The sequence below is a fragment of the Struthio camelus genome, chromosome 5, assembly GCF_040807025.1.
Source record: "Struthio camelus isolate bStrCam1 chromosome 5, bStrCam1.hap1, whole genome shotgun sequence".
Taxonomy (NCBI): domain Eukaryota; kingdom Metazoa; phylum Chordata; class Aves; order Struthioniformes; family Struthionidae; genus Struthio; species Struthio camelus.
Genome location: NC_090946.1, coordinates 18,361,277 through 18,385,947, shown reverse-complemented (window position 1 = coordinate 18,385,947; position 24,671 = coordinate 18,361,277). Strand labels below are relative to the sequence as shown.

At 58.5% G+C, this 24,671-nt stretch overlaps 1 protein-coding gene across 1 annotated transcript; it reads left to right on the top strand.

Annotated features, from left to right (window-relative positions):
- Positions 1–9,869: 9,869 nt before the first annotated feature.
- Positions 9,870–23,312, top strand: IGF2 (insulin like growth factor 2). The gene is made up of 4 exons (XM_068944814.1): positions 9,870–9,997; positions 15,509–15,674; positions 21,721–21,887; positions 22,265–23,312. Exons 1-4 carry the CDS (start codon positions 9,899–9,901, stop codon positions 22,502–22,504), a joined length of 672 nt encoding a protein of 223 aa, XP_068800915.1. The 5' UTR covers positions 9,870–9,898; the 3' UTR covers positions 22,505–23,312.
- Positions 23,313–24,671: the final 1,359 nt, after the last annotated feature.

The following is a 24,671-nucleotide window of genomic DNA, read 5'->3' as shown; positions in this document are numbered from 1 at the left end:
GAAATACTAGATGAAACTCATGCTCTTAAGCTAATTAGTTAGCTACGGCAGTATCCAGCCAGCCGAAATTAGCCTGAAGCCCCTGGGCTGACTCACTGGAAATAGTGAAGTTCGTCTGAAAAGTGATACCAGCTTGTAAGAAACAGTAATGGCAAGCTCTGACGTCAAATTTAGGCCATTTATGATTTCTGTCGATAGGAGCACTGGAGCAGGACCTGGCAGGTCTGGCTGAAAACCACGAGCCGGCTGCAACGCTGAGGTTTCTTGGAGGGAAAGCGTGGACATCCCTGCTAGGGGATGCCGGCTATCTGTTGCTAGATTTTTCTCTCTCTCCTTATGTCTCATGCAAAGACAATGGAATTCATTCTATCGCTGGAAAACATCTTTTTTTTTCCCTTTTGGATTAGATTAGTGGAGAAGAGGTCGTTCCAGTCTGGCACCTCTTGTGGTTACTGCGCTTGTTTTGACTAAAAAACACCCGTGTGATCTGTACATACTTGAAATGGTTGCCTTTAATGCAAAAAAAATCTAAACAAAATCTAAGCAATTTACTTCCAGCCAGAAATATCTTCTCCTCCACAAAGATCTACCTGGTGGACTTATATGGCTCGGTAATAAACCCACTTGGAAAAATAAAGAGAAAGTAGCAGGCACACTTGAAGCAGTGATGCAGTTTCCATTACTGTAATCATGCTTGCTGATCGTTAATCATGGTCAGGTATTTGCATGGCTGCAGAGTCTCATCACAGTAACCTTTCACAGCTAGAGGTGTCCAAAGCTGAAGACCACATACCATTTGGAGCCTCAGACAGCCTGCTAAAATCGAGAAGATTGTTTCCACTGATTTTGGTATCGTCGTATTGAGTGTCTGTGTGTGTTTCAATCACTTTCAGGCTAACCTGGCGCAAGCGGCAGGTCTCAGGGCCGAGACGGTGATGGGAGAACCTCGACCTGGTGACGGGAGGACCCACGCGCGACTCCACAGCCTGGGCGCTCCTGGAGCAACCCCCGGTTTTGACGGATCGATTTAGCGTTGGTTCAAGGAGCGGTGCCCCGGCACCTCCGCACAGGAGAGGCAGTTGTTTTCCAACTGGAAACAACTTCAACTAAATGAAACAGCAACGACATGTCACATCTTCTGACAGCTGAGCTGGAAGCGCTTCTGTTCCTGGTACCTCTGCTATACTCATACTCTGGACCACGGGACTTCATTTCTCACGGTGCTGCATCCAGCTGTCTTTACCAGGAGAAAATCCACCGACAGCTAGAAACCCAGAGTGACAGGGGGCGGCTCACGGTGTGTGTGTGTGTGTGTGTGTGTGTATATATATTTATATATATATATATATATTGCACAGGGAAAGGTTCGTGGGGGGTCTTCCTGGGATGCAGCGATATCTTACATGGCGAGTTTTCTTTAAACTGTGGGGAAGTTGGATTAGGTGAGGAATTCCACAATTTCTTAGCTTTTCAAATAACATGTCTGCGATATCACCCAGTCTGACCCTCCCTCCCACCTGCCTGGGGAATTCGGTTAACCCTTCGGCTCTTGGTTGCGGGGCTTGCACGGGGCCCCACGGAGGGCCAGGAATGCGCCGGCCACACACGCGCTTCCTCGCCCGGCGCGCTGAAGCGCGGTGTCTCCGGCGCGGAGGCGAGACCTGCCCTCGGGCGTCTCTCCGGGATGACGGCTTGGGAGAGGAGCCCAGCTGCCCCCCGGGACGCTCAGGGTAGTGGCCGGGCTTTTCACCACTTCAGCATCTTCCCTCCTAGGATCTTCCAAGCGTTGGAGCACGCCACGACCAACTTAGCACAGTAGGTGTTATCTCCAGCTGATGGAGGGATGGCGAGTCAGCCTATGTGAGCTGCCTCCCGTTGCGCTGCTAAACTGGTGACAGAAATAGGGGTAGCATTTGAATCACCTGCCATTTGGCTCTACCTACTTAATCAAGCACTCTCTACCCCCTCAGCACAAAAATACATGTGTGCGCACACACGCACGCCTGCACATACTATGTAAGCATACGGCGTGCTGTTTTGAAAAGCTACTTGATTTTTTTTTTTTTTTTGGTGTACGTGGGTTACTCTTCTCGGCTCTTTAGCAATGCCAAGGGTCTCCAGGGCCGCTGGAAACGATCCAGTGAGGTCTCCAACTCCAGGATCAAAATCCCAACCCCACCTAGAAACCTGCTCTTGAAGACCAGGAAGGTTAAATAGCCCCAGCAGACACCAGGAGACAGCAGAGACCAGGCTGTCGAGAGCAGGGTCCCGATTTAAGTCACATACAGCAAGGGCTGTCCAAAACCCCTTGGAGCCTCCAGCGGGGATGAGGTGGGAGCATCCAGCTCAGGCAAGTCCCTCCTGCTCAATGCCTTCCCGGTGCCACCAAACCCACCCCGGCTGGGGCCCGGCTCCTGTTTGGGCCAGCTATCGCTTCCAGTGCAAGGACGCAGAGGCACGCGGAGGGCCCCAGCGCACAACCCCGCCGCGGCTCCCTCTGCTTTGCCAGCTACCCAGCGCCGCGCTGCACTATCGCCGCCCTCAGTGTATTTTTCAGCGGCGGAGTATAAACATTTCCAGTGAAGTGCACTTAGTGTAAATTTGTTTGCCAAGTGCTGTTGCCTCCCCTCCTTGGTTATGATTTCGGGAGAGTGTTTTGTTTAAGCGAGAAAACAAATCACCGGCCTGCCGCGCGGCTCGGCGCGCACCTCCTTCCCCCCGCCGGGCCGTCCATCACCCGCCGATGGGCGCGGGAACCTTCCCCGGACGCGGCTCCCGGCCAGCGGCCGGCCGGCCCGGCGGCGCCCGCGCCCTCGCGCTTGGCGGGCAGGAGCGAGACGGGGGCGCCGGCGGCGTGCCGCCCGTCGGTAGGCGTCGAAAGGGGCAGTGGCGGTCCGAGGGGGCTCGCTCCCGACAGGGGCGAGGCAAAGCGAGGGGAGGTGCTCCTGCCCCATCCGATGGACGGGGCTCCAAAAAAAGACGGAGGGCGGTGACGTGCCCGAGGTGGTGGGAGAAGGCAGCGGCGGAGCGACGGGTGCGCTGGGAGCGTCGGCGGGCGGCCGAGCCCAGGAGGTGAGCAGGAGCAGGAGCCAGGAAGAGGCAATTTCGTGCCCTTCTCCACAGGTCTTCGCCACCCCAAAAGCTCAGCTCAGACCCCAGCACACCGGTGGCCGGGCCCGGCAGACCTTTTATCTCGCCTGAAAAGCTCCTGGAAGCGACGAGCGACCGAGGCCACCGGAGTGACGGCGGAGAGGGGGTCCCCGATAAGGCGGGGAGCCCCTGCCAGGGCACACGCGCCCCCGGCGCCCTGCTCCAGGACAATGAGAGCTGCAAACAAAGACCCACGCTGGAGCACAGCAGCAATGCGAAAAACAGAGGAAGAAACGCCTGAAAGATACATAGCTGGGATTCCTGAACCCCTCAGAGGTATTCGGGCTTAGCCAACATGCTCGGGGTTTTTTTTCTTTTTTTTTTTTTTTTTCCTCAGAGCCATTAATTACACAACAGAGCCATATCTGCGCCGCTCCACCTCTCGGCGGCCAATAAAGGCCCCGCGCGTATTCCATGAAGCGCATCGCCGGCCGCGCTCAGTGTCGTCGGCTGGCTCGGGCGCTCGGAAAAATCACCCGTTGGAGGGTGATATCTCGAGCTGACCCTTGTGTCTGGCTTTCTGCCCTCGCAGCACGCACCTCAAAAGCGCACGGCTGAAGTACGTGAGCAGCGGCAGGGGAGAAACGTCAGTGCGGTGACCGCACGCGGGTCCCTCGCGCCGTGCCGCCCCAGCGGCCCGGGCCGGCATTGCCGCCGTCCGCTCAGCCGCTGCCTCCTCTGCTGAAGGAAGGGACTTTGGCTGCAGCACTTGTTTTCTGGAGGAATAACAATTCATTAATGGCTTGCCTGCTGCAGGTTGCGCGTGTTCGCGAAGCCGGGAGCCTGTGGCCAGACTGACCGGTTTATCCTGGCGTTCTTGGAAGCGGGATAAAAAAGTTTCAAGGGTGAACCCTAAGTTTTCCAAGTGAAGGAGCAGCGAAGCGGTAAAGATGAGGGTGCTGTGCTGGGGGGCAGACACGCAGGCACACTCACAAGTTTTGGACAGTATGGGTTGCCATCCCTGCAGGACTGCCTTCCCACTGCAGGAGGGCTGTGGGTGACACGCCAACACCCACTTGTCCATCCCTAACATCTCACAGAGGAGCAGCTGAGACCCGCAGTTATCAGCAAAGCCCTTCAGGGACACAGCTCTCGGACACAGTCCTCACCCCACAGGGCTTCTCCTCTGCCTCCGCTAGCATATCTCATTTGCAAGCTGTTTTGGCTCAGAGCTTCTTCCATAGACAGACCCAGAAGGAAAGACATAATTCCACGTACTCGCATCAAGCTATAAGAAGCCAACTTCTTCCCCCAGCGCTTGGAAGAACTAATTGTACCTGCTGGAGTTTTATGGCCCTTCAATGAGTTTGGGCTTTTTCTTCCTGATGACATTCCAGTGAGCATTTTTCATGAAAATACTTTTTAAAAAAAAAAAAAAAGGAAATGTTGATGTGCTTAGCTAATTAGTTAATATAGGCACAGACCCATCTTTCTTCTCAGCTACTGTATTTGTTGCACATTTTTGACATGGATATTCAGACAAAACTTGGAGCCTTCCAGGCTCTCTCTCTGAAAAAGAGAAGCTGGGGAGAAGGCAGGCATTTTTCCCCGTCTACTCTATTCGCCATCTACTCTACTCCATATTGCTCTAGCCAGAGCTCTTTCACCGTAGTGTTCTTATGGCATCTTTACTACCAGAGTTTTCCCATTATTTACTGTGCTGATATCAGGAACCCCCTTTTGGGAAGCTATTAGCTGAGCTGGAGTCCACGTTGGGATGTCCCACAAGGGATGGACAGGAGACCTTTTCACTTCCCCAGGTAATGGGGAGGAAGGGGACACTTCTCTCCTTTTCTGGGAGCAGCTGATGCTGGGGAGCACACAGCCCCTATCTCCGGTTTAGGGCCACACTGCAGTCAGTGGCCCAACAGGCAGCTCTGCTGGGTCTCACTTGCTGCCTGGCATTTGTGCTCTTTTAATTCCTACCCCATGCTCAGCCACCGAGACACTTCCTTGCCCTGCGCCTTCCTTGCTGCCGCCTCTTGAGTCAGCTAAAGTAACCTTATCCGCAGCTTTTCTCTAATCGCTGGAGACGTTGAATTTTAAAAGACGTTACAGGAATACCAAGTCTGTCCAGCCCACAAAAAAATGCACAGTCTGCCCTCCATAAAAATAGGGGTGAAAACACCTGTATATTTTTAACCACTGCCACAAATCCCCCTGGCACAATGGAATAAATTTCCTCTGGAGAAGTTCACTTATGCTATGCTCAGCACCCTCAGGTCCTCAGTGAACCTCTGTCAATACTCTCCCTGTACACCCACATCCAAAAAATGTTTCGAGGCAGCTGTAGGCCTGGCCGTGGGTAGGTACGGGGGTCCCTCCTTCACCCTGAGCATGCCGCAAATGTCCTCTGCCGACCCCTAAGGTCACCCCTCTTTCTCCCTGGCCATTTGACAGTCTTGTATAAACCCTCTGGCTGGGAGCCCTGGCCAGAGCCGCACAGCCTCAGCTCTCTTTTCTCGTCAGATAAGTCCTCCTTGTTGACTGCGTGCCCCAGATAAATTATTTCTTCCACTCAGAGTTCTTTGACTTCAATTTTGTGCAGGGACCTTACATATATCACATCCCTCTCGCCAATGAATCTCTCCTGTTCAAACGGTTTCGTGTGCCCCAGGATCAATATATTTTAGCAGCGCACAAGGACACTGTGTTATTGCCAGTTTTCTGGGCTGTACAAAACAAGAGGTATCACTTTCTTAAAGCCACTGAAACATGCTCCGGACCAGGTAAGAGCTACTTCTCCACCATTAAACAGCCACTTAGAGGACTCTTGCTAACCACTTCTCATTCTCCTCCCTAGCAGTGGCTTTTTCTCCTGGTCTTCAGCCACGAGAGACCCAAACCTATGGTGATTCCCCAGCCTCCTGTTGTCTCCTCGCAGACGCCTTGACCTGCCTTGCCCAAAGCTGTTGAGCGCGTCAGTAATGCAGTTTGATTTCTCCTGGTTGTCCTCCCCATTGACGTGAGCATGGGCCGAGAAAATAAGGCGCTTTACAAATGGAGGTGCCTTGGTAATACTCTCTTTCTGAAAGGGTGAATTTTCTGTAGGCACAGAGCCTGAACCGTGCAACTCAGACGCTAAGAAATCCCCTTTCTGATCACCTTTTCATTTGTAGTGTAATTGTGAAATAAGCCAAATAAGCATCACTGGTTCTCTTGGTTGGGTTGGGAACACGTGGCCTCTCCCCTCTGTAGATTATGGGTGGAGAGGAAGGGAGAAGTAATGCAAATATCCTCTTCCCTGAAGGCATCTGCCTGGCTCGGTTCCTCAGCACCACAACTAACTTCCACCCTGGCCTCCTACCACTAGATTTCTGCAGATATTTACATTCTTCTCTGACTGCAATGTCCAGACTGGCCAGAGCTTTTCTGTTCTTTCCCCTTTCCCTGGAAAACTTTCCGGCCCATCGCCACGGGTTGGTGGCCACCCACAAACCTCTGATCTATTCAGATGGGCAGGGCTGTCAGGGGGCTGTGTAGTCTGCCCAGAAACTTCTGTAGCCCCTGCAGCAGCTAAGGTTTCCTCTCTGAGCCCTGGGCATTCCTTGGTCATTTTAGGGTGTCTTTCAGATGGTGCTTTTATTCCAGCTCCAGCTCTAGATTCATTTATTGGCTGACTTTGCCCTGCGAATGCGGTCTTTGTTCCTTGTGAATTTAACGGGGATCTCATATCGTGATTTTTCACCTGCGCCCTCCAAGAAGTCAGTCAACTGCAAGATGCGGTGGGTTATTTTTATGGTGTCTCCCATAGATTCAGGTGTTTCTTTGGTGCAGCCCTGTGCGCTCTCAAACCAAAACGCTTCCTAGGATGCTGCAGGGGGACCGCATTTTCTCCAAGCCCCTTCCCGGGCAGTGCTTGGCTCTGAAGGCTCTTGCTCCTCTCCCTCTCTTCCTCCTTCCCCTTCCCAGCTTTCCTCAGGTTCAGCCGTGCCCTTGGCTTTCCTGGTCCTCCTCCTGTTCCTCCTTCGCGGGCCTTCATTTCAGGCAGTGCCAGGGGCTGGAGTTTGGGGTGGAGGCTGCTATTGTTTCAGCTATCGGGAGTGCAATGTTCCCTATGACTGTATTAAATGAAGGGCGGAGGTCACACATCCCTAGTTTAAATTAGGTTTAGGCTGACCTTTAACGATATTACACTCGTGGATCCTCTCATAACTCACGGAAAAAACTCCCAGGGGCTTTTACCACCTCCCTCTTTTCTTCCGACTGTAAGGATGCCCGAGGCTTAACGTGCCTCTCTCCAATTTCGCTTTGATTTCTAATCCTATCCCCTTCTCCCCCTTCGCCCCCCTCAAATACAGATATATTCACTCTTTAAAGGTGGGGGGAAAGAACCTGTTCCTTTTCTCCTCTGGTCGACAGCTCTTTCTTTTGTGTCTCTTTCTTTCCTACCCCGCCCCCCTCCTCTTTCTTGACACAATGCACTATTTATTTGCACTGAAGGATAACTAAGAAGCAATTAAAAGATCAAAAGGCACAAACACAAGTAGATCCAGTGGCAACTTGTGGGGTTTATTTTGCTGCTGCTGCTGCTGCAGCTTCACCAAAATGCTGCCTTGTTTTTCCCCCAGCCAGAGGGACACCTCTCTTATTGGGTCGCCTCTTCCTCAGCGCAGACTTTTTTATGATCGCTATTTTTCACCCCCATTGTTTGCTATTGCAGTTGTTTACTGGAAAATCACTTGTTTTTCTCAGGGAGATTAACCCTCCAAGCTTTCTTTTGTCTACTCTCAGGAGGTCCTTGTGGTGAGCTGGGGGAAGGGAAGGGAGCTCCACTCCTTCAGCTAATAACAGTAGCTTACAGCCCTGCTTCACCCCCTTGCCTAGGTTGGGTCTTTTCCTTTGATGAGTTCTTCCTTGAAACGGGGAGAGGTGGATGCTCTTTGTTAAGGAGACGAGTCCGGCTGAACGCTTTGCACTGGGCAGAGAGGAAGGACCCACGACCAGGATTTTCTAGCTCCTAGGTGTCTAAGGGGAAGCTCCTAAAGCCAAAGGCAGGTATCCATTGAGATGCCTCTCTTTAGAGCAGCGGAGAGCCCCAATACACACCAGCAGGACTTCTCAAGCACTCAGCCTCTGTGACAGCCAGGCCACCTATTTACATGCTTAAATATAGATGTAGGTGCCGAGGTTAGATGCCTATGTTGGACAGTCTGGTGCGCGCAGAGCGTGACCGTCACCTCTCTCTCCCAGGTGCGCCAGTGTTTTGAAGACCACTGTCCTGGCACTAGGCTGTCTGCTGGACGTGACAGGCAGCGGCACAGACCAGAGGTGCGGAGTCCAAGGAACAACCCAGAGGGCAGAAGGATGCTGAGGAGGGAAGGATGTCCGAAGCTTTTTTGGAAACGACCGGTCCTGCTCTTTCCTCACATTTTCTTGGGCATGTCTGGGGGCAATTCCGACTGCTCGGAGAGGCACCAAGTCCCCCATCCCTGCAAGAAAAAAAACAAAACAAAACAAACAAAAAAACCCCAAAACGCAACCGTGCAAAACAACAAAAACAACAACAACAATAATAAAAGAGAGCTTTCTTTAGGGCATATCTCAAGCAGGGCTGCCGCATCCCAACCCTTCCGTGTGGCTCCGCGCGGCTCCCCGCGGCCGCGCGTGTGCCCGCTGGGCGAGCCGCGGGCACGGGCACGGGCACGGCCGGGGGGCGGGCAGCGCGCTGCCGTGCGGTGCCAGCCGCGGCCGCTCCGCTCGGCTTTAACGCAGCGAGCGCACCGGGACGGGCGGGCAGCGGCGGGCTCAGCCCCTGCGCTGCCTTGGGGAAAAGACCCCGCGGCTTCAGGGTAGCCGCTCGCAGACCCCCCCCCCCCCCCGGCCGGCGGGTCGGGGTTCGGGGTGGGGGGGCTGCAAATACAGCCTCCCCCCACCCCCCGACCCCCGCATGCCTCCGCCGGCGGGGAGCGGGCTTGGGCTTGGGGAGGGAGGCGCAGACACCTGCGCGGAGCCGGGCGCCCGGGGACCGGCGACAGCAGCGGCAGGATCCGGACCGCCGGCCCGGGGGGCGCAGGGTGCCCGGCCCGGCCGGCTGCCCCGGTCCCCCCCCTCCGGTGCGGCTCGCCAAGCCCCTTCGCGAGCGCAGCCGGCGAGGAAAGCGTGCGGCGGAAACTTTTTTTTCCCCCCTCTTTCCCTCCCCGAGCTGGACTCCGGAGGGTTACGAGGGAGAAGGAGGGAGGGAAGGAGGGAGGGAAGAGAGAGGGGGTTAGATAGCTCTGCAACATTATTGGCTGCGTGGCCGGGCTGGTGCTCGCTGGGGAAGTCAGAGCATGCCCATTGGGGGGGTATAAAAGGGGGGCAGCCGGAGCGCCCTGCCTGTCTCCTCGCTCGTGGGGCAGCCAGCCGGGAGCAGCGTGCGGCTAGGGAGCCGGCCCCTCCAGCAGCCCCGGCCAGGGCGACGCAGTCCACAAACACAACAGTGAGAGCCACCCAAGGGGCAGCCACAGCAGGAGGAGAGAAAGGCAAAAAAAAAAAAAAAAAAAAAAGGGAAAAAAAAGGAAAAACAAAAAAAAAAGAAAGAAAGCAAGCGCTCGCTCTCCAGCACAACAACATACCTAACCGTAACCAAATAACATCCTCGCGGCAAAAACCAAGCAGGGACTTGACACACCAACAAGGCAAGGCGAGGAGAGCCAGGCGGAGCGCGGGGCAGGCGAGCCGAGCCCGAGCCGGAGCCGGAGCCGAGCCGGAGCCGGAGCCGGAGCCCGAGCCGGAGCCGGACCCGCTCGCAGGGCAGCGCAGCAGCATGTCAAGCGCGGCGGCCCGCACGGATGAGCGCTGCCGGCAGCCCGCCTTCCTCCCCGGCCCGGCGCACCAAGTTGAGAGCAGCGGTGACAACGCCAAGGTAAGCACCGCGCTCCGCCGCGCTCCTCCGCGCCCCGACGCGGGCGGGCTGCCCCGCCGCCCAGCCAGGCGAGGGGCCGCGCTGCGCCGCGCCACGCCGCCGTGCCCACGCGGGTCACTAGAGGGACCCCGAGAGCCGGGCTGGGCCGCGTTACCCGCGCGGGGCGGCCGCTGCGCCCCGCGGAGCGCCGCCGGCGGCTGGGGTGGCTCGGGGCGTGCTGCCTCGGCGGCGGTCACGCGTGGGGCGGGCGCGGGCGAGGCCCGGCGGCTGCTGGGCTATGCGAGGTCACGCGTGGCTGCCGGGCGCCCGGTGAAGTAGCCCCTGGCCGACCTGCGGCTGGCGTAGTTTGCGCGGAGTTGTTGCGGAAGCGGGGAGAAGGTGGTAACTGCGCGCCGGGCGCGGGGGACAGGCGCTCGTCTGGCTTCGGGGACCGGAGAGGTTGTTAAAACTCGGTTTTGAAAAACACTGCAGCACGCTCGGTCTCGGAGGGATAAAAATTCAGAGAGGAAAAACAAGAAAGCAAAGCCAAAAGGGAGTGAGAGTTAATGGTTGGCATGGAGCCTTCGACTTTGTGTGATTTTTTTTTTTTCCTCCTTCCTTCCCAATTGCTTTTCCCTACAGTAATTGTTTTAAGAGAGCAACTTGGAAAGGTTTTAGCACTCTGTTGAGCGGTAGGGAATTGGGGCACATGAGGAAACTCGGATTCAACATAACTGTACCAGCAGATGTGGCTGCCTTGCCTTGAGCCAGTGGTACGCTAACAGGGTTTCTGATATGCTAGGACTCGCTCAGGCAGCGTGGAGCAATCAAGTGTAAAAATAAGGTTTGTGTGGGTGGTTTTAAATAGACACCTTGGGAGAACCGCTGCTTTCAACCCTTAGGTTGCGACTTCCTATACAAAGTCTGTAGTTCTCTTCCAAATGCCAGGATGTGCTTGGGAGGCCAAGGCCTGGTTTTCTTTGTTTTTATTTGTTGTCAGGTTGTGTGCGTGCGTGTGTGTGTGTGTGTGTGTGTGTGTGTGTGTGTGTGTGTTTTCTTTTACTGAGCAGGGTTCAGCGTGTTGGGATTTTTTTTCTCCTCCTCTTGGCTTGATTTAGAGTCGAGTTGAGGAGTCTGGGTCGTGGGTTTTGTAAGGGTGACTTTGTGCTAAGGACATCTGGAGAAATAAAACTGACTGACACTTCTGATTTGAGCTTCACTGAACTGTTTTGGACCCAACTTGACAATTTTGGTGGGGGTGAATGGGTCAGAGCTGTAAATCTTGCTCCGCGTTGTCGACACCCACACAAGTTCACTCAGCCTTTCAAAGGGGCTATCCCTGCTCCTGTGAAAATTCATTAAGGGATAAAAGATTTGACACCGCAGGTCCCCTCCCACCGCCGAATGCAATTGGAGAGCCAAAATGTGTGCGTGCGTGCGTGTGTGTGTGTCCGTGTGTGTGTGCGTGTGTGTCCCCTGGTGGTTTTTCCCTGACAGGTGATCCTTTTTGAAGCCTGGCTGGAGGGTTGCTGGTGTGAGCAGGCAGCCTGGAGGTGTCAGTGCCCGTTGACTCCGGTAGGCTTTGGATCAAGCCCCACTGGAGTAGTGGAGCACTAGAAAGAGGGATTTCTGCCTTTCTTTTCTTTCTTAAATAAAGCAAACACAGCAGGTGAGGTCTTATTTTTAGAGGGACCGAGAAGTTGGTGCGTTTCCAGCATTGCATACTAGCACTGTAAGTGGCCCACCCTCTCCCTGCTCGTGTCCTGGGACTGACCTCTCCGATCCTTCTTGGGTTTGTCTCTGCTTTTAACGGCTTCTGCATCTAACGGGGCAAAGCGATACTGGCTTCCCTGGGCACTTTAAATGAGGGGCCGTGAAAGGTGGGGGGATCGGGGAAGAAATATGGCTGGTGATTATAACCTGGCTCTGAAAGGGTTAAACGTGCTCTGCCAAGACGTAAAGTAAGTTCAACGTGTTGTGGGAATATCACTTGCCAGTAAACTCCAGTCACCGCAATTTCTGATTTAACAGCTTAACTTGCTGTTAACTTTTCCTGATATACTCCAGGTTTTGGACGTGAACGCAGAAAGGAGAGAGGAACAATAAAGAAAGGAGTTAAGTGAGGCTACTAAAATGGACTTAAATCCCTTCCCCGGGTCCTGCCAGCTGTCTTTAGAAGAGTTAAGCAAGATTGCATTTCCTTTTTTTTCTGCCATAAATCAAATGTTTCTGGGCTGCATACCAAAATTTGTGCAATACGCTCTTGCTCCCCAGTGGGGTGAGTAAATGGTACTGAATACCCCATTCACCTTTTTGAGCTTGATTTTTCCACAGCTCCCGTAGCCCTTGCGGCAGAGTCAAGGCGCAGGGCGCAGGGAGCGCTGCCCAGCCTGGCCCAGCCGCCGGCCCCGGAGGGAGCCGCGGCGAGGAGGCGCGAGGGTGCCTTTCTCCCACATGGGAAAGGTGATCTCCAGGACAGGGCTGAGCGGTCCGCTGGGATGGAATAGGGAAGACCAAAAAGTAAGGGCTAAAAATAGAAGTAGTATTGCCAACCTCAGCCATATAAATGTCATGTGAGCCAGGTGCCAAGAACCAGATTTTTATTTTTTTCAAGCCTCATGATTAAAGCCAAACAGGGGGAAAAAAAAAAAAAAACAACCCTCGTCCTGGGTCAATCTTCTTTGCCTGGCAGCTCAACAAGTCAAAAGTCATGTCCCTGCCGGTGGCACGGCACCCCGCGACGGGGAGGCGCAGCGACGCTGGTGTTGGAGCCGCGCTACCTCTGTCCAAGGTCCAGCCTGACGGCACGTGAGAGATCAGCGCCTACCCATAATATTGGGATGTCTGGGGTTTTCTCGCTAGGCTGGCTGAAGCATCCCTGCCTCCATCCCTTGCTGCACCATACCGCAGCATCCTGCCCCTTGGGGAGTGCCGTGCCCCAAAGCAGGGCAGCTCCCTCCTTCCTCAGGGCCCTCCATGCCGTGGATCGCGTTGCGGATCTGGTTCGCGCCTGGGACCCCGGGGCATCGTGCTGTGCCCCCGTCGAGGGGGAAACCTTGGCTCATATTGCCCCCACGGCCGTGGGGCCGACACGTGCTGAGCATCTCTCGTGGTACCAGCTCGCTGGGGTAAATACCTCCGGTGGGGCCGGACATGAAACTCGCAGACAGACACTGAAGCGCTGAAGCTTCAACCTCCCTGGTTGAGATGGGGCACCGAGAAGTTGGTTTTTCCCTCCTGCTTGGTTCGGGCTGACAACTTCTTGCCTTGCTGCCGTTAAAACTCTGCGCTGCTCCGCAAAGAGCAAGAGTTGGCCTGGGCCGCCCAAATCCGAATTTTGCAGACTGAGCCATCTGTCAGTTCCCTCCTACGTTGTTCTGTTCATATTAAATTGTAATGAAGGCCAGACTGAAGGAGGAATTAGGTCAGACAGGAGGTTTAGTATCCGTTTTTTGGGAGATGTTGCCCAAGAGAGGCACAATGGTTTGGTTGGCTCGGCGCAGGCCTGGATTCAAGGGATGCCTGAGCAGTCCTCGGAGATTTGGCAACCGGGCCTTTTAGCACATCGTGGCCTCTTGGCCTCCGACTCCTCAGCAGCTGGACAGAAATCACCGATCCAGCTGATTGTGCAGCAAGACGTTGACAAATCCTGTAGCAGCCTTGCTGGCTCTTCCCGGCAACTAAGAGATTCGCCCTGCATCATCCATTCGAACGCTGCGCGGGGTCTAATCTGCCGCTAGGAAGAATTCGCCTCCAAGTCGGTTCAGCGCCGGGCATCTCTTTCGCCGCGGCTCCCAAGGACCAGTCTTTAACGGACCAGCCTCCTCCGGAGGAGGGAGTAAATCTCCGTCCACCCAGGGCCGATTCGTGTGGTCCCTTTGCGGGAGCGGGTGGCCCCGAGGGTGTAGAGGAGCGAGCCGGGCCGGCCAGCCTTGCTCCAAGCCCCGCGGCACGGACTGACCTGGGCAGGGGAGAGGATCTCGGTGTGTGTGCCGATAAAGATTTGTGAGGGAGCCGTTTTTGTTTTTTAAGTACCCCGGTTGAAAGTGCATCCTGAAGTGTCCGACCTCCGCTTGCGCAGGTGAGGGGCGAGCGGCAGCCCGTGCAGCCCGTGCCGCCGTGTTTCGCAAGGATGAAGCTTCTGCGGGCCCGTTCTCTCGCCTCGTCCTTTAGGAAAACGGCCTGCTTACCTCTCGCCCCGTTACTCCTGTTACCCCTCGCCCAGCAGAGGCTTTCTAATAAAACCGAAGGCTTGTCCGGCCCTGGAGTGACGTCCCCACTGCCCCCGTTAGAGCAGGGATAGCCCCCAGTCTGCCAAAAATCAAGATGCCGTGTGCTCCGCTGCCTGCTTTCCCGCTGCGCCGCTCTCCGGAGGGAGGCGGGCGGAGGGAGTACGCCAAGGCGACAGAGCTGGCAGGAGGGCGGCCCAGCAGGCGGGCATCCGCCGCGCCACCTCCGTCCTCGCGGGGCAGCTGCACGGCCCCGCGGGGCGGCGGCGGTGGCCGTCCCCCGGCAGGGGGCTGCGCCCCAGCCTGCAGGACGGATGCTCTCTGGATGGAGAAAGGGGCTGTCGGGTGCTTTCGGGCAGCGAGGGGCAGGGCTCCAGCAGCCCAGGTGATGCCAGCCGGGACCGGTGAACGGCCGTGGGCCGTTTCATCCCCACCGCCTCCCCCCCACCCCCCAAAATAAAAAAAAAAAAAAAAACCCCGAAACCCCCGGGATCGCTGGCGGCAAACGGCTGCGGCTGGGCAGCGCGGCGCAGCCCGCGGCGCCCCTGGCGCGACGGAGGGCCGAGGGGCCGCCGCGGCGAAGGCAGAGCTGCCCGAAGAGCTTGCCAGCGCGGCGTCTCTGCCCGCGACGCCTCGAGCCGCCCGCTGCGGGAAAGCGGGAGCGAGGGGGGGTCGTTATCGCTGGCAGGGACCTTAGCGGCCCCCCCCCCCCCCCGGGGGACCTGGGCTCATTTCGCCGCTCCGCCGCAGGTTTTCCCCGGCGACCTTGGGCGAGTCCTTTAATCTCGGCGGCAGGAGGGGGGGGCGCGCGCCAGCTCCACCTCCGAGCAGGAGGCGCAGCACCGCGGCGTCCCGGCGCGGGGGGCCGCGGCGACCTTCGTTGGCCGAGATGACGCTCGCGTGGCGCGTGTCCTGGCCGAGGCTCGGCGCCGGGGCCGCGGAGATGCTGCACCTGAGACTCGCCGTCGCCCCGGGCAAGGGGCTGCGGGGTTGGCTGGCCGCTGCCGCCGCCGCCGTGCTTTGGGGGGGTCTCTGTGGTGCTCGGCAGGGACGTGGCATAACGCCTCCGTGCCTACGCGGATTTACCCTCGTAGCACCTGCGCTTTGCAGGTGCCAGAGGTAAAGCTGTTGGCTGGCGATCCGTCAGGGGAAATCTCGGGGGGCGGCGGGGGGGGGGGGGTCGTCTTCATCCTCGCTACAGAAATCCTTGTCCGCGGCATCCGAAACCCTTCGGAAGGAAAACGCGGGGTTGGGGGGGTGGGCGCCAACGTGCCCGCGTCTAACGCTCTGCCTTTGCCCCCAGGTGCCGAGGATGTGCGCCGCGAGGCGGCCGCCGCTGCTGCTGCTGCTCGCCTTCCTGGCCTCCGCGCTGGACGCCGCCGCCGCCTACGGCACCGCCGAGACCCTCTGCGGCGGCGAGCTCGTCGACACGCTGCAGTTCGTCTGCGGGGACCGGGGCTTCTACTTCAGTGAGTACCGGCGGGCAGCGAGCGCGGGCCGGGGCGCCAGCCCTTAGCGCGAGGGGCCGGCTCCGGCGCCGAGGCCTGGCCGGGCGTAGGTGCGCCCAGCGCGCCGCTCTCGGGGCGGCCGGGGGCTTCTGCGCGGCGCGCCGGCTGCAAAGGGCGGCTCGGGGGCGAGAGGGTCGGGTTTTTCCGCGCCGGTGCGTCCTTGCGACCGCTTGCCGCCGTGGGCAAGGGCTACGCGCCGAGGAGGAAGGGGTTCGGGGACTTCCCAGGAAGCGAGAGGAGGAGGTCGGACCGGGCGGGCAGGTCAGGCGTCGCCCGCCGGGAAGCGCCTGCTGTGTTTTGGGCTAAGCCGCGATGCGGGCGAGTGACCGGCAGTGATTTATGCAGCCGGCTCCGCGCGGGGGCTCAGCCCCGGCGCCGCGCGGGTGCTGCGCCCACGGCCGCCCCCAGCAGCTTCGGGGGCACCGGGGCAGGGCGGCTCTGCTCTCCCCGGCGCGGCGGGCTCGCTCGCGGCCGTAGCTCCTCGGCGCCTCGCGACGTCCTCCGGAAGGGCCGCCTGGCCGTCGCGGAGGGGCCAAGGCCTTTCGCGGCGGGAATTGTGCCGAAAAAGCCGCGCTCGCCCTCTCCTAGCGAGTGCGCGGTGCCTCTGGGTTTGGGGCGGGGGGGAGGCAACGCGCGGCGCCGGGGCGGAGGGCTGACGCAGCGGCGGCGCAGGCTGACGGCGCCCGCCGTCCCCAGCACGGGCGGCACGCGCTGCCGCGTGTCCGGCAGTCGCGCCTCTGCCCCGAGCTGGCGAAGGCTTAACCGGCTTGGAAAGTCACTGCCGAGGAAGGGGGCGACGACTTGTTGGCTTTTTTTTTTTTTTTGGTTTTTTTTTGTTTTTTTTGGCGGGGGGGAGTGGGGGGGGAACGCCGCTGCCTGGAGCCGTTGTGCTGGCGTTGAGGCTGGCGCGAGGTCTGGCGGCGGGGTGGCCGCTGCGAGGGTTTGCGCCCGCCCTGCTCTCCCCTCTTGTCATCCATTGCCTCGCACGTGTCCGTCCGTCCGTCCGTCCGTCAGCACGCGCCGGCCGGCCACTCGCTGCCCTGCCCCGGCCGCCGGGGTCTCGCACCTCTTCCTCTCGCCTATATATAGAGGAGCGCCTGTGTCCCTCTGCCTTCGGTTTCCCTTCGCTCCTCCCGCTCTGGGGGGGGGATGAAAGGGAACGGGGCTTTTGTTTTACCGACAAACTGACCTCCTTTCACCTCGAATAACCCTGCCTCCCAGGCCAAAATAAAAACACTTCTGCAGGGCCGACCAGGAGTCTCGTGCCAAGTGGCCAATCTGGTGGTTGCAAGGGGATTAAGTCTTTTTTTTTTTTTTTCCTCTTTTTTTTTTTTTTTTCCCTCCTCCTTCTCCGGTCCCTTTTTTCAGCCCTTCTTCAGCCTTTCGGCAGGGCGCAGGTGCCCTGGCGGCGGCGGGGAAGGGGGCTGAAGCAAAGCCGCCCCGAGCCCCTGCTTTAACCCCTTCCGCGTCCGGCTGTGCGAGGCTGAGCAGAGGCTGGGGCGCACGCTCTGCTTGAGCAAGGGTGCCGCCCTGCCACCCGCCTCACCTTGCTTTTTCCACCCCCTCCCCGTCCCTTTATCGGTTGGTCCAAGTTGGCCTCCGTCTTAATTTTTAAACCCTCTTGGCTGCCAGGCTCTCGGCGCCCGAAACGAAAATCGTGAGAAAGCTCGCTGTCGCTTCTCTGCTGCGGAGGGGGTTTCAGTGCCCGGCTGCTGCCGCGGGTCCGCGTGAAGGCACAAGGCTGGTGCCCTAGCCTAAGGTGTTCCTGCGAGCGCAGGGCTGTTCCCCGTGGGTGCGCGGCCGCTGCCGAAATCCTGCGTCGGGGCTCTTCTCCCGCTCAGCTCAGGCGTCTCGTCGTCGCGCCGAGCTGGCGCGCGGTTTGCACCAACGCAAAGCGGGTGCGGGATACCGACAGCTCTCCTGCACCCGGTTTCATCCCCCCCGCCGGCGTCTGGCAAAGGGGGAGCTACGCGGCGCCCAGCGAGGAGGGTGCGCCGGGGGCGGCTGGGCCGGCCGGCCGTCTTGTCTGCTCGCCTGGGGAACAAATTGCAACCGCTGGGGTCTTGGGAAGAGTTACGATTTGCCGACGCCCCGGGATTGAGGATATTGAAGGTGGCTCCCAACTTGGGATTTCCGGTGTCATCGGCTTTATTCGGCATCTGGCCTAATCACCGAATCACAGAAGGGTTGAAGATGGAAGGGACCGCTGGAGATCATCCGGTCCAACTCCCTGCTCAAGCAGGGTCCTCTAGAGCACATTGCCCAGGATCGCGTCCAGGCGGGTTTCGAATATCTCCAGGGAAGGAGACTCCACAACTCCTCTCAACAACAGAGTCAACAGAGGTTGACTCTCTGGGCAACCTGCCCCAGTGCTCTGTCACCCTCACAGTCGAGAAGTTTTCCTCATGTTCGGATGGACCTTCCTGTGCTTCGGTTTGTGTCCGTTGCCTCTTGTCCTGTCACTGGGCACCACAGAGAAGAGACTGGCCCATCCCCTCGACACCCTCCCTTCAGATACTTGTACACGTTGATGAGATCGCCTCTCAGTCTCCTCTTCTCCAGGCTGAACAGGCCCAGCTCTCGCAGCCTTTCTGCAGAGGAGACATGCTCCAGTCCCCTCCTCATCTTTGCAGCCCTCCGCTGGACCCTCTCCAGTAGCACCATGCCTCTCTTAGCCGCCCGTCTTTTTAGCCCTGATGCCGCCGCCTTTTGCTGAGGGACCGGGCGAAAAGCTTGCAAGAGCGAAAAAAGCGGCAACCCTCTGCACGGTGGTTTCTCGGGGCCGAGTTTCCCCGCCGGCGGGGCCGGGTGCAACGGGCACGTCCCCGCTGCCTGCTGAGCCCGATGCCGCCGCGGGCACCCCGGCTCGGACGCGGGCTGGGGAGGAGCCGACGCAAGCTGTTCAGCAGAGCTGCGCGCCCGTCGGCTCCTTCTCTCGATGACTTCGCCCTGACGGTCCCCGGGGCTGGGGAGGTGCCGGACGCCGGCTCTGCGGAGGGTCCCCCGGCTCCAACCCGGGGAGCTCCGTTTGCCCGCCGCCGCGATGGCAAAGCGCGGCGCGGGTAGAAAGGAGGCCGCCCCGGCTCCGCGTTTGATGGCAGCGGCGCGGGGAGACAGCCGGGAAGAGGAGCCGGAGGGCGAGGATGGGGCGTGGGGGAGGAGGAGGAGGAGGAGGAGGAGGAGGAGGAGCGGCGTCCGCCTTCTCCGTAAACAACGGCTCCCGTTTCCTCCTTCCCAACAGCTGATAAGAATTTAGCTCTTTGCAGCCGCTTATGCTGACGGGGCGCATTCCTGCGCGCCCGCCGGCCCTCCGAATAATACTAGGAAAAAGCAGGGGGGCCGGCGCGGAGCCGGGGCCGGGAGGGCCGGGCCAGCCCGGGGGCACTGGGACAATGGCAGCGCTGCCCGGCCGCTGCTCACAAAGGGGCCCTTGTTGGTGCCCGCGGACCTGTTTCCGCCCCAAGGCCCCTTCCACTCGGTTGGGCGCCGTGGGTCGTCCCGACGCCCGGGATGGGGAGGGGGACCGGCCGAGGGCCACCCGTTTCACTGGCCGCGCCGCTCCCCGGGGCATCCTTTCCCGGGGACGTCGCCGGCCCTGGTGGCGGCGCAGGAGATGCGGCGCCGGAGGCCGACGCTCGGGAGGGAGGCAGGTTTCGACGGAGCGCGGCTTGGGGGAAAGGAAGAGAGGAGCTGTTCGGCGAGCGGCCGGTGGGGCAGAGGGAGGGCAGCGGGTTTCCCGGAGAGAGCGCGTCCGGACCGCTTGGCCGCGGCCGGGTTTCTGGCCAGCTCCCCGCTGTAGGCAGGCGATACAACAGCGAAACCTCCGCTGCGTTTGTGGCAGCAAGATGCCCCGCGCGGGCGAGAGCCGGCCAATCCAACCGCGCGCTGGAACAAACCCTCTTGGCCAGCCGGGTCAGCGGCCACGCTTGCCGCGGACTGGAAATTCCCCGGCGCCTTTCGGTGCTTGTCTCCAGGCGGCTGCGGGGCCCCCGGTCCCTGCTCGTGGTGTTGCTCTGCTTCTCCCCAAAGTAACTCTCCCGCAGAAGACGGTCCTGGCATTTGGCGAGATCCATCCGGACAATCACGTAACGGGCCATCCGCCCAGCCGGCCGACAGCGAGGGAACCGGCCCGCGGGGGCTTTGCGGCAGCCTTTCGGGGCGGGCGGGCGGCCCCCCGGGCTGGGCAGGGGGCACCGAGGCCCGAAGAGCCGAGCGGCAAGGAGCTGCCGGGCCGGCGGGCTGCCCCCCGTGCCTCTGCGGGCGGCTGCTCAGCGGGCAGCCGGGGCGGCGCTTGAAAGCAGTGCCGCGTCCAGAGGTTTGCAGACACCTCGCCGTCGGCCGCAGGCGCCCCGAGGTTGTCTCGCCCCGGGCTGCGCGCGCTTGGGTGCCAGAGAGCACCCTTGGCGGCCAAACGGGACGGGAAGACGTCACCAGTTGGCTCGTTGGGTTTCTTTCTATCTTTCTTTCTTTTTTTTTTTTTTTTAATTCCCCTCTTTCCAAACAGACAGATGACGGCAAACGGGCAACTTGTGCTTTTCGAGAGGAGCCACCCAACCTTTGCGCACCTCGACCTCTGCCCGGATGGCGCCTGTCGCCGCCGCAGAAAGCCTGTGCTGCGCCGGCGCGCGAGCGCAGCCCTCTGGGGATGCGCTAGCAGCAGGGCCCGCTTTGAATTTTCTGTTTTGTTTTCTTCCGAACCCTGCGAAGGGCAGCGGCTTTTTTGCATTTGATCCCGCCTTGCTCCACCTCGGGCCCCCCAAAAACTCACGGTGGGGGGGGGGGGTTGCACATCGGGCTGCAGAGCTGGGGGCGCCCCGGCCAGCGCCTGCTGCAGGCGGCGCGGGAAACCCGCCGGAGCCCAGGTCTCCCTTCGCCGCTGGCTGGGAAGGAGGTGAGGGCGAATTGGAGGGATGCCACCCAGCGCCCCTAAGCGGGTCCCTGCCCTGAAATCAGCCGGCACTTCGCAGCCCAGAGCCCTCAGGTCCTGCCCGAGCCAAACGCGTGAGCGCCTGCTTCATCCGGCGCGCGCGCGCGGCGAGTCTCGGGGCGCGCGCGGCGTCAACTCGGACCGCTCCGCGCCTTGGGTTTCGCCTTGGGTTCGGGGCTCAAAGCAGCCCCGGCTTCAAGCTGCTCCCCCCTGGGCCCGGGTCGCCTCGCCACCCTCCGAGGCTACGCGCTAAGAAGCAGAATACAAAATACATCGCGCGGGATCAACAGAAAAGAGCCAAGAAAATTGTTCAGTTTCGCGTTTTTGGAAGTCTTGTCGTTGTTTCGCATTAGAAGTCCAAATTTGCCCATCCCTCTATTTGAAGAGGAGAAAGGGGGGAAAAAATTATCTAGACCTTTCCTCTAGAGCGCTTTGGCTTTAATTAAATAGTGACACTTGATTGTTACTGCTTTGGCCGCTTCTCCGCTGGCTTTCGCATCCTTCTGCAGGGAGAGACGGGAGAGGAACCCTTATTAAAAGATTAAGTTTAATAGCTTTTTTTGGCGGGTACGGGAGCGTGTTATTGAGCGACCGTATTCTTTTTGCAGCTGCCTAGAGCCGTCCCATCTGGTAAAATTTATCTGCGTTGCTTCCTTTCACCTGCCTGAGCGTCAACACAAAAGGAGGTGGTTGGCAACTGCAAAGCCCTGCTGCTTCTTTCTAATAAAACGCGCTTGCCAGGATCAACAGCAGAGACGTTCGCAGTAATCGCTGTAGCTTTTGCGTCCCGACTCGGCTTCAGCTTCGCTCGCTTCAGCTGTCGCGGCTAGCTGAGGCCGTAAAGGCGGCTCTCGCTGGCGTCGCTAAGGAGGTGTACGAGGCGGAATAGACCACAGTAACGGGAAGTACCTTCGGTCGTAGTCGCGTCCGCCCTGGGAGCTGAGGGGGCTTCAACAGCCTCTGCCCGGGGAAGTCTTTTAACGTGAGACGAAGCCGTTGCGCCGTAGGGCGGCTGGCGGCGGGGAGCGGGGCTGTCGGTTTTTGAAGCGGGGTGTAACGGCCGGGCCTCTGCCGTTGCAGGTAGGCCAGTGGGGCGAAATAACAGGCGGATCAACCGCGGCATCGTGGAGGAGTGCTGCTTTCGGAGCTGCGACCTGGCTCTGCTGGAAACCTACTGCGCCAAGTCCGTCAAGTCGGAACGAGACCTCTCCGCCACGTCCCTCGTGGGGCTGCCAGCGCTCAACAAGGTGAGGCGGGGTGGCGGTTCTCCAAAAAAGGCACGTTAGAAGAGAAAGAAGGAGAAGATGAAAGGGCCGCGGGGAGAGGAGAACGCGTGTCGCTAAGACCTGCTGCTTCTGCAGCGAAGCCAGGGTGGGGAGACCTCCGAGGCCTGGAGACGCCGTGTTGAGCGCCCGGCGCAAGGCCCGCGTTAGCGTAATGGGGGCCATCAGAGATGGTCTAGGCGAGGAAGGAAAGAGGAGGAACCAGCTCTGCCCTGAAGGCAAGGCGAGAGCCAGGAGGCTTCAGCAGCGGCGGTGGCCGGAGCGGGGCGGCGCGGGCGGCCCCGGCTCGCCGACCCTCACTCTGCCTTTCCCCTCGCCCCCCCCTTCCCTTCCCTTTGCAGGACAGCTTTCAAAAGCCTTCGCACGCCAAGTACTCCAAATACGACGTGTGGCAGAAAAAGAGCTCGCAGCGCCTGCAGCGCGAGGTGCCCGGCATCCTCCGGGCTCGCCGGTACCGGTGGCAAGCGGAGGGGCTGCAAGCCTCCGACGAAGCCAAGGCGCATCGCCCCCTCGTCGCCCTGCCCAGCCAGAAGCCCCCGGCGGCGCGAGCGCCCGCGGGGACACCGGGCCGCCAGAAATGAACTGCCAAGCGGCTTCTCCGTTTTCGGTCAGCCGGGGGAGGGCGGGAGGACTGGCGAGGTCTAGCCCCCGAGCCCCTCGGCCCCCCCGGGCGGCAGCGCCGGGGGCTGCCCCCTCGCCGCCGAGCGGCCGGCCGAGCGCGGGAACCCGGCGCGGGAACCCGGCGCGGGAACCCGGCGCAGCCAGGACGGCGGGACCGCGGCGCCCTCGGCCAGCGGCGCCGTCTCCGTGGCATCGTCCTTCCGGGTTTTTTTGGGGGCGGGAGGGGGTGTTTCGTTTCCCAGACCTGTTTTCTTCCCCCGTGTACCCCGTGTTTCCAAGCCTGTGCTTCAGAGGGACAGTTTGGCACTTGAACTTTTTGGTTATTTTTTTTTTTTTCCCTGTCGGGCACGGCATGACATCCCGGGTGCCAACAGCAGAAGACAAAAGAAAGAGCGAGAGGGGGAAAAGGATACGAAGTCAAACGTTTTTTTCGAGAAGAAGAGTCCATTCCGTGTCTTTCTTGACAATAAAGTGAAAAAATGGGGAGAAATGTTGAGGGATATAAATTTTTTTGCCTCATTCCCACCCCCACTCTTCTTTTTTTTTTTTTTTTGGATAACTTTTCTTATTTTTAAAACTTTCTTTTGCACCTTTAAAAAAAAATGTAACTGAGAAGAAATTCCGAGGAGACCCATCTGCATTTTTTGTGTGTGTGCTTAATTACAAGATTCCAAATCGACTTGCACCTTTTTAAAATCATCGATGAAGTGAGAAAGAGAGAAAGAGGAGAGAGAGAGAGAGAGAGAGAGAAAGAGAGAGAGAGAGAGAGAGAAGAAAAAGGAAAGGGGAAAAAAAGAAAAAGTGAGCTGATGCTCACTTTAAATGGAGGAGGCGTCTGCATTGCACATTTGCCACGGATTTAGTTGATTTATATATATAATATATTATATAACTTTTTTGGCAAAAAAAGCACTATTTTTATGGGACATTTTGTGTAGTATCTGAAGAGGGATTGTAATGTTTAAAATGTGTTATGGTGCTAAAGTAAGTTGGAAGGGAAAAAACCCAGAAATAGCAAGGGAGGGTGGGGAGGGAAGGACAAGATAGCGAATACTGAACTTGAAATTTTAGCTTTTCGTTTTAGGAAAAGTGTGATAAATGTGTTTCTTTTCTCTTCTGAAATATAGCTTGGTCATGACCATATGAGCTAGTTGGCTGTCACTCATGTACACAGATGCACGCACACACAGAAATACATCTATATGCATCCTTTTTTTTTAAGAAAAAAGAAAAACAAAACAAAAAAAAATCTAGACTAAAAGGGAACTGTTCTAAAGACAAACTATGCTGAAGTCGCGCAGGTGTGCCCGTTACGCCTCCGGGCCCCGCTCCGGCGGGGACCCCGTCACGCCGGCTCCCGGGGCCGCCTCCTTGGTCGCCCTCGCCCGCTTCTCCCCGGCGCTGCCGGCTCGCTCGCGCGCCGCTCCGCCCAGCGGCCCTCGACGCCGCCGAGCCCCGGCGGAGGCGGCCGCGCCACCGCCCGCCGGCTCCTGCCCCTTCCCTCGCCCTGCGCGTCCTCGTCGCCGACCCCGGGACGCGGCGGGCGGCGCCGGGGGCCGAGGGCGGGAGGCAAAGGCGCCCCGGGGGGGGCGGCCCCCGGCCCCGCGGGAGGGAGAAAAGGCGAAGCTCTGGCTCGAGGCTCAGGGCGGAGAGGTGGGCAGCGGGCTGTAAAATAGGTCGGTTTTAAAATAATATATATTATCTGTCTAGGAACCGTAAAAAGGGGGGGGAATCAATTACATCTCCCTATGATATACTCTCACTTGCTAATAAAATGGGGACACTCTGTTAACCAGTTCTGTACTTGCTTTGTCTTATATATCCATACATTTAAAACATAGAAAAAAAAAAAGACTACTTGAATTGTATTCTATTTCGTGGTTTTGAGGGGAGGGCTAGGGGGAGTTTGGAGAGGGGGAGGATTTTAATGTATAATCCTTTTGTTTGTTATTACCTTGCAATGTTGAGCCATGAAGCCTTTGTTTAAAAAAAGAATGGCACTGCAATACACGACAAAGAAAATCCTTTATTTATTTTATTAAATATATATGGAAAAGAATGAAAATTGGTCCAAATTAAAAGGGCGGGAGGGGGAGGGAAGCGGGTGGGGCGGGGAAGGCAGAATAA

Excerpts from the sequence above, each read along its gene's own strand:
- IGF2 (XM_068944814.1), top strand. The coding sequence starts at position 9,899 with ATGTCAAGCGCGGCGGCCCGCACGGATGAGCGCTGCCGGCAGCCCGCC. Across the intron at positions 9,998-15,508 it reads GCAGCGGTGACAACGCCAAG|GTGCCGAGGATGTGCGCCGC; the intron begins GTAAGCACCGCG and ends CTTTGCCCCCAG. Across the intron at positions 15,675-21,720 it reads GGACCGGGGCTTCTACTTCA|GTAGGCCAGTGGGGCGAAAT; the intron begins GTGAGTACCGGC and ends CTGCCGTTGCAG.